Source organism: Vicia villosa, unplaced genomic scaffold (assembly GCF_029867415.1).
Source record: "Vicia villosa cultivar HV-30 ecotype Madison, WI unplaced genomic scaffold, Vvil1.0 ctg.004461F_1_1, whole genome shotgun sequence".
Classification (NCBI taxonomy): domain Eukaryota; kingdom Viridiplantae; phylum Streptophyta; class Magnoliopsida; order Fabales; family Fabaceae; genus Vicia; species Vicia villosa.
Window position 1 is genome coordinate 10108 of NW_026706443.1, and position 9465 is coordinate 19572.

Genomic DNA, 9465 nt, shown 5'->3' on the forward strand with positions numbered 1-9465 from the left:
TAAATATGGAAATTGCATTGAAGTAAAGATGGTGATTCACGTACATTAGCACTCTTGAAACTCTTACTTCCTCGCGCTAGGATTATGAATCTTTTTTCAAGTGATTTTAGTACAAGTGAACACCTGGAGTCCTTAGTGGGATCTCCTATTTATAATACAATAAAATATCAGCCTACAGGTTAAATAACTACTCAGAAACCGCCTGTAATCAAAATAACTGGTTGCACGACCCTATGCAACTACCCCTCATGTCTCTGGCGCCTATTTTAGGAGCCAAATCCTCGCTAACCGCTGGAGTTTGAATTTCAAATTAGCCCGCTTGAATCTTTCTTTTGATGCTAACCCTTAGCACCATCTTCATCACAAAATCTTATATGTTTCAACCTTCATCATAGTCGACAAAGCTAGAGTGGGCGCTCTGTCCAAGTTATGTCGACTCCCTCTCGTTGACAATTTGATCCCATGATTTCTTTGTCACTCTTCTAAGCTTCACGTGCAGACCCAATTTGTGGGATCCAACCCCTTGATTTGTGGGCCTTTTCCTTTAAATGCACTATTAAAATACCTCACTAAATTTTTCCCTTAACACCACCATCACTTCTAATTCTCACTCTATTTCTGATTCTAGAGTGGAACATTGGCACCATCTATGAGACTTGACTTCTAATTCCACTATTTTCCATAAATTCAGGATTTTCTCTCCTATTTGTCTGTCTGAAATCATCCTAGATCACTGAATCGATAGCATCCAAAATCTAACATGAAGATCCCTCGCGTTTTATCCAATCGATCATCATCTCCACTTCAATTCCTCAAATTTTCAGATCTCTAATTCCTATGATTCAAAGTGATGACTGGATCTAAAGTTACCCGTTTTGTTGTCGCTCGAGAAGCTTCCACAACTACTGCATCTAAAAAAAGGGACTATCAACCACACCTACCTCTGCCTCCTTATAAAGACATCGTGAATCAATAAGAGGAGGTTTTGTTGCATCCAGATCTTGTTTAAACTCCTTAGGTAACTAGTTCTGTACAATTACTTATAATTTGACCTTAGATTCAACATCCAGTTCCACCACCTGAAATTTTACTTGGTTTCCAATTATTACGAGCTAACCTTGGAGTGCAAGGCGCAAATGAGCACCTGAACAACATGTACACATCGTTTGACAGTAGAATTTGCAAGTAGTAGAGGAAAGGTTATTGCAGCTTAAAGAAAGCCTCTAAAATGCTCCTCCATGAAGAAACATTATTTAGGAGGTCGTATAAAAAAGAACTCATACCTCCGTCCCCGAGTCGACCACGATAAAGAAAGAAGAAACTCCCAAGTAAGAACTCACAATAGTTAAGGAAACAAAAAGTCCTTCTCAAAGTCCCGAGGGAGACCGAGGTAGCCACACTCCTCCCCTAAATCAAGTAGAAGATCTTCCGATTGCCAATAAAAAATGAACAAGATTTTCAATTGAGATGGGTTCTCACTTTTACATACATGCATTAATCATGTACAACTAACACCTTACTCCCCAACAACCTGCATTTAGTGTAAAGAAATTTCTCATTGATATTTTTTCACTCCCTTCATTATAAATAGAAGTCTTATTCACTTCATTTCCATCACCAATATATACACAATAATATCTTACCAAGTACTCACATTCTCTCACTAGCAAAATGGCTCTCTTGAACATGGGAGAAATATATGGAACCATCGACAACATTATTTCTTATCTAAGCTTTTATCTCTCTATGACTGCAGTTAAAGTGTTAACCCATTATTTTAATGAAATAAATTATTTATCCTTTTATTAGGTCCGTCTAGATTTTGTACTCGTGTCCATGAATATATCGTTGATCGCGACTTTACGTGTCTATTAGTCGGGATAACTACAAGTGCACAGTCGTGTCGTGTAGTTTTAAAAGATATCGAATCCACAGGGACTATAAATCGACCTACCGTTATCTAAAGTTACTATGTAAAGCTAAGGCTAATGATATTTGGGTTGTTAATAAGGGGAAACTAAAATCTTAAATCTAGGAATATAATAATAAATGGATATCAGTATGTATTTCATCTAACTTAGGTGATCCGAAGTTCCATTGGCCAGATTCTAATTAAATCAAAGATCTTTACTAACTATGTTATTTAAAAGTCCTCCTCTCAAACTCTCGCTCTATTGATTCAGACTACGATCCTAACTCTTAATGTACGCTTTCGCCATCCCACCAGATTTAGAAACGCTTTTTGAAAACAACATAGTTAATAAAATGCTTGTTTTATGAAGTCGTTATCTACTTAAATCTCCTAATCTCAAACTCTCGCTCTGTTGACTCGGAACATGCTAATATCCCTAATGTACGCTTTCGCCATCCCGTGTGGGTGTAAAAACACTTTTTGAAAATAAATAAGTTCTAATTAGTTTTAATACGTTTTCGCCATCCTTAAAACTAATGTCCTATGTCTACTATCCAGTTAAAGATCTCAAACTTTCGCTCTATTGATTTTAACCTTTGACCGTCTTAACCCCCAAACTTTCGCTCTATTGGTTTTAAGACTTACTAATTAAATTAGACATACAAACCAAAAACAAGTGACATTTAATAAAACATAATTAAGCCAATTTATTTTGGATCCCTACGGTTAAATTACTTTACATACCGACATCTAAATAAATTAGCCAGACATATTAATATGGTTAAACATGCATAAATAAATTCGGTTCATAATATTAGGCATATTAAATGGCATATAATATATCATGCAATAATAGTATAAATAAAGGCGGTAAATAATAAACCTGAATAAAATAAACTGCAATTGAATCTTGAAGTATCGAACTTCCACCACAGGTTGGCTGGATCGTTCTTCGGAATTAAACGGACAGAAATTAAAAAAGGAAATAAAAACTGAATCTAACGTAAGGTTAGATCCGTTAAAGGTTCACAATAATTTCCGGTGTAGAAATTATTGTGAGAAAAGATGAACAATAATTTAAAACAATTACTGGAAGAGTAAAATGCTGGAATGAAAATAATACTGAAAGCTATGGCTGGGACTAAGCATGGTCCAACCCCTTTTACGTGAATATCTGATTCTTTATATAGTGCTCTTTGTGGTAACTGCTCGTTCTAGCTGGTCCCCTTTTTTCTCCTAAAATGTAGCACATTAATGACTCTGCAGAAGTACGTTGCGGCGTGTAATTCTCCAATTTCAAAACAGACTTGAGACGTGCGTCTCAAGTGGACCTAGTGGGAGGAGACGGGCGTCTCCTAAGGAGACGTGGCAGACGTGGCCCCCCTAAAATGGAAGAGACGGACGTCTCCATGTTTTACAAATATATAAGTGACTCACGTCAATATATATATATATATATATATATATAAATGTGGCGTGGGGCCCACGTTCTTATATATATATAATATATATAAGAACGTGGGCCCCACACCACATTTATATATCTATATTAAATATATATATATATATATATATATATATATATATATATATATATATATATTTATATATATATGCCACATTATATATATATATATATATATATATATATATATATATATATATATATATATATATATATATATATATATATATATATGCCACATTATATATGCCACATTATGGATACATCATTTTGCTACAAGCATGAGGTTGCTCAAGTTATTTGACTCTAGCGCTCGTCAACAACAACAACCTCACATTCCCCAACGCAACAAAGAAAGTTTTTAACATTATTTCCAATTACTCACTTTAAACTATTAATTCTAAATATTTTATTTTAAATTTTTTGGTTTGAGTGGTCCATCCGTAGGATGAATTATAACTAATGTCCTTGAAACTACATCATGGTCTATCAAAATTTCTTGGATCACCTAACACCAAACGATGTATTTCGATTAAGCTAATCGTTTCATGATAATTATTTTTTAATATTAACTATTTACTAATATAATTTATGTTTCTTCTACAATTTATTTGAAGGCCATATCTGGGTCTGGAACATCAACATGAAAGGAACGAAGAAGATGCATCTGTTTGGACCGGAACAATATCGATCATCAAGTTCACCACTATGGAGATGCACGATAGCGAACGTGTGAGGCTATAGTTAGACATGCATCAATAAATCCCAAATCTCTCAATGTACCTCTAACAATGGAAACAATGTAAAGTCTTGAAACAATGAAACTTTAACGAATGGAAAGACTTTGCTAAATTCGAGTGCCATCAATGGAGGCACGGTCTTTAATGCGTCATAATTGATGATGTCATTCCAACCGAAACTAAACCAACTAATAATTATATTTGGTATAGATTAGTTACAATTGATTTTTTCTCCAAAGATAATTATTTATACGACTCACCCTAAACCACTTACATATATGCAGCAAGCTTCCACATCTAACCCCAAAAAAATTACCAAACCACTTACATAAAACATTCACCCAACAAGATTACAAACCCACAAACACCCAAACCCACAACCAATACATGCCACACACCAAACCACAAAACCAAGAGCATACGCTATACCCTTAACAAAAATATGATTATTATCAAAACTTCCAACAATCATATGTTGCTAACACATCCTCCTACCATAGTCAAAACATCCAAGAAACATATGACACCAACACTTCCTACCATAGACAAAACACCCAAACATTGCAACACTAAAACATGCAACAAACAGATAGCCACCAAACACCACAACAACCATTTCTTCCTTTCCACAACGAAGCATTCACACCGATTTCGTCATTCAATCGATCAGGCCGCTCACTAATAACCTCATCAACCAAAATAATAAACTCCAACTACAATGACGTGGGCAACAAACTCAATTACAACAACACGTTAACTTAGACACAAAACAGTGTAGAATTACAAGAAATTATTAGGGAATCTGGTGACGGTCATGCTCTAGAATTCTCGTATTAAACACCTTAGGGGAGTCAACAGAGACATGTATGAGAAAGGATACATAGAGGGTGTAGAACTGGTGGCGTGTATGATCAAGAGAGTCGTTATCATTAGTGTAAATAATATTCTAGTATGTAACCCGATTTAAATTAAATATTATTATTACTAATTAAAATTTATAATTAATAACTATAAAATTCAAAAATATATGGAACACATAAGCGCCAAATGAACTGGCGTCTCCTCCTAACACTAATACATAGGTGTCAATTTGATTGGCTTGGCCTATTGGATGCGCCAATTCAATTGGCATGCCTAGTAGTTTGTCCAATGTAGGCGCCAATTCAATTGTTTTGTGCTCTGTGTTGCAAAATATTTTTGTTTGAAACATGGGTAGTTCGGAAATTAATGGGAAAACATGGTTATTTGGAGAATTTTGTAGGAAAATATAGTTATTTTTAAAAAATTCCAATACTTACACCATGCACTGTTCACTGTATTTATATGGCGAACAAGTTTTATTTTGCAATATTTTTTAAAGTACACATAATATTATTATTATATATATATATATATATATATATATATATATATATATATATATATAACACCAATATAATATTGTGTCATTGATTGGTTTCATCATTAAATCAACTACTTATTAAGATTAAAATATGCTTAAGCTTTTCCCAATATACCCTTCGACTCATTTTTATTTTACAGTAACTCATACCCCTAATAGTAATTAACTAATTCATATTGCTTTTCCCAATTAAAAGCTTTACTTTTGACAAGTGTCTCCTCATTTTTCTTCTACTACATTTGATGCTTTTCTACCCATTGATGTATTGAAATGTGGCATTACTTTCTCTCCATTTTTTAATACCTCTCTTCCCTTTTATCTCTCATTTCAATCTTTACGTTTCAATTTTTTCTCCCTTTCTCTCTTCTCTCTCTGTTTTCGATCTTATTATCTCCTTAAACCCTAAATCTGTCGTCGCCCCTTTCTCTCTCGACTCCGTTTCTTCTTCCTCTGCATATATTAAATTTGCTTTTGGGATAATATTTAGGGATATAACATAAGCGGATCTGCGGCTTTTGAATCTTTGATGAAAACGAATCCTGCGGCTTCTGAATATGTGGTTCTTGACTCATTTTTGAGTTTATTTCTTAATGTGAATTATTTGTTTTGTTTGTTTAGGTTGGTATATCTGAAAGTGGGATTAATGATGTTGTTAAAAAACCACCATTCTTCATTCTTTCAACATTAAAAGGTTGAGACTATGCTGTCTAAACCGAATCCACCCTTTATTTCAAGTTTCCCTACATTATTATGTTGATTTTAGATATGAAACTCTTAAAGTTCATATGTAAATCTACTAACATCAGCTTACCTTTTGAAAATTTTAAAACCTGATTTGGAATCAGAGAAGAGAAATGAACTAGAGGATGTAATTTTTTTGGATTATTGGTTGTTACGACAGTGCCGCCATGAACTCGTGGTTGTCGCTCCCGTAAACCGTTCTCCGGACGCCCGTGTTCATCGTTCCACCACTGCATATGTTCTTCAGTTTGTGTTTTAAATATGTTTTGTCTCTTATACTTTGATGTTGGTTTATGTTTTTTATGAGAAAGAAAACGGAAATGAATTGTGAGGAGAGAGTATTGGTTTTCCTACAAGGATGATAATGATAGGATACTGATACTGCTCTCCCTTTCTGGTTAAATTCAATATTTCTTATCTTCCTACCTCATGGTCTGCGCAGCCGTTTGATGAGTGAGAAGTGGCCACCTGAGCCACTTGTCCTCACTTGAGAAGATGATAGATTTGTTGATTCCCTATACTCTTGCCCACTGTATTTATAGTGTACTATTGATCTAGACCTTCCGATGTCATTACTGTGTTGAAATAGACTAGATCAGATGGCTGAGTTTTGTTCTGCATTAATTTCTTTTCTCTTATTTCATTTTAACTTCATAAATTCATTTTAATTTCGTTTTTTATTCCAAAAAATTTCAGAATTTTCACAAGTCCCCTTCTTATTTCTTTTGATCTATTGGACTTAAAGATTCATATTTGTTCAATTAAAACTTAAATAGTATTGATGAACTTTCTTTATTTCAAATTTACTTCAAAGTAATCATGAGATTACCTTACGTACTTTAGATCAATTATAAGTTGGTCCTAATTATTAAGGAAGTTTTGGTTGATGTAATGACCTTATTAAGCTCCTCAACTTTGTCTTGATCATTTTGTGTGTTGAAATTCTGGTATCAGACATGTGATGTCGAAAGAGATGTAACGACACAAATATCTGAGAAATAAACACTATGGAACAAGATAATTAGCAGTAAAAAACAGTAACAGAAGGTAAAGGACATACATAAGTGTTAACCCAGTTTGGTGTACAACAACACCTACTCTAGGGGCTACCAAGCGAGGGATAAGTCCACTATATAGTATCAATTCATAGACTCAAAACCATAAACTAACACACAGTTCAGTTTTAGCACATAATGTTAAGACATATGCTTTGACATCTTTAAAAAAACTACTAAGATATTTTGCTAACATGTCAAAGCATTCTTCATAACATACTCTGAACAAAATGTTTTACCAAAATTGCTGCCAAAACAGAACCAACAAACTCTTCCTTTGGCAAATTTTGGCTAAAACATTATTTGGTCACACAGCCAGAAACAACAATCAGAAACACCAATCTGAGCAACTAATCAGAGAAGCACGGCAACTCAACACAAAACATCTTGGGACATTATTTGCTCCTCCCCAACTCCATAATTTTTCTCCCTCTCATACTCACCATAAGTAGCACAACTCCATAATTTTGCTCCCCCTCAAACTCACCATAAGTAGCAGAAACTACTAAACTCAAAGAGACTACTATTAAACAACTACTAAGCTCTCCCCTTTTTTAGCCATATTATGCCAAATATACAAGCAAGAAAAATATTCCAGGTAGTTTAGAGAGTACAACACAAACAAAATCCATGAAGCAAGCACATGCAGGTGCCAAAACAAACAAAAAAACGAAAGGGAATCACAAACATCAACACAGGTTCTAACTGTCTTCAGGACCAGTAGACCCAACAGCTTCAGAACTGCCTTCCTCATCATCAGACTTTCCTCCTTCAGAGCCCAGTTCCTCACCAACACAGTCACCCTTCTTAAGATCCTTGATCATCTTTTCAAACTAAAGCTTCCTTGCTGTGCTAACCCTGATAACTTCATCAAGTTCTTTACAAGCCTCCACTAGTTCAGAAATCATTTTAGCCTTGGTTGAGGTCTTGTTATTAGCAGATGCAGATGTCATTGCAATGTCAAGGACATGCTTACCTGTAAACAATTTAAAGTGAAGGGACAAAACAGACTCCATTTTGGATATTACATCAGTACCAAGAGGAATCCCAGGATATTGGCTTAAGATAATACCACATATGAGAGTAGGAAAGGCAATAGGCATCTTTACTGCGCATGTGCCACTATGCTTCACAGTTTGATCAAAAATGTAGGCGCCATAATCAAAGGCCTTCTTGCTTCCAACTGTATAAATAAATTTTCCAAAACTCACAGAGATAACTGAAGAGTTGTTGGTAATAACCCAATTTGCAGCTCTAATTCTATGGAGGATGGCATATTTGACACTCAATTTGCTAGATGGGAGCTTGTCGTTCACATGCCAGGTATTCACCTGATTTGCAGTTATAACTTTGCAAACCTGGTTATCTGTTACTTCCAGTTCACCTTGTTCATCTTCACTTTTGTCCAGATATCTGTTGATGACAGCAGGTGAGAATTCAACACATCTACCTCTAACATACACTTTCCTAAACTCTTTACTTCTAGGGTCAGCACAATTCACAAGAATGTTAAAAATGAACTCCTTCACGAGACCCTCATAACATTTAGCAAATCTCGTTACAATTTTAATCAATCCAACATAAGAAATCAGCTCCATAATCTCATGACACTCAAAGGCATCTTTTTCCAATTCTCTTTAAAGGGAAATTCTCCTTTGGTAAACATATTTCCATTGCTCAACACTGTCTACAGAGTGAAACGAAATGTTGTCAAGAGGGACATCAGGAACTCTAACAGAGAGTTTCTTTATTTCAGGCCTCTTCACATGGGAGATGTCCTGGACATCATCTTCAACGTCATATTCTGAATCCGTATCATCCCTAAACTTTCTCTTGTTAAAGGGAGGGACCCCTTTGCTCCAAGCCTTTGAAGGTCCATACATAGTCTTTTCTTGGTACTCTTTGTAGGAGTGTTGACTACCACAGATTTTCCTTTTCTCGACCTGAGTCTCTTAGCAATTCGAGGCATCACAGTGGTGAGAAGATCATTGTTAGACAGATCATCCAGATTCACAACTTCTTCAGCAGAAGGGTTCATAGTTTCTCTCGACTCAAGAGCATCAAGATTGACATAGGAATCCTTCTCTGCAGATGCTGGCTCCACATCTTGTTCAGTCCTAGTTCTCACTTCCTCTAGGATAGAGGTAGCA

The 9465-nt window shown here is 35.2% G+C and overlaps 1 protein-coding gene across 1 annotated transcript; it reads right to left on the bottom strand.

The window, feature by feature from the left end:
- Nucleotides 1–8148: 8148 nt before the first annotated feature.
- Nucleotides 8149–8913, bottom strand: LOC131642082 (uncharacterized). Its single transcript, XM_058912367.1, has one exon. It carries the CDS (start codon nucleotides 8911–8913, stop codon nucleotides 8149–8151), a length of 765 nt encoding a protein of 254 aa, XP_058768350.1.
- Nucleotides 8914–9465: the final 552 nt, after the last annotated feature.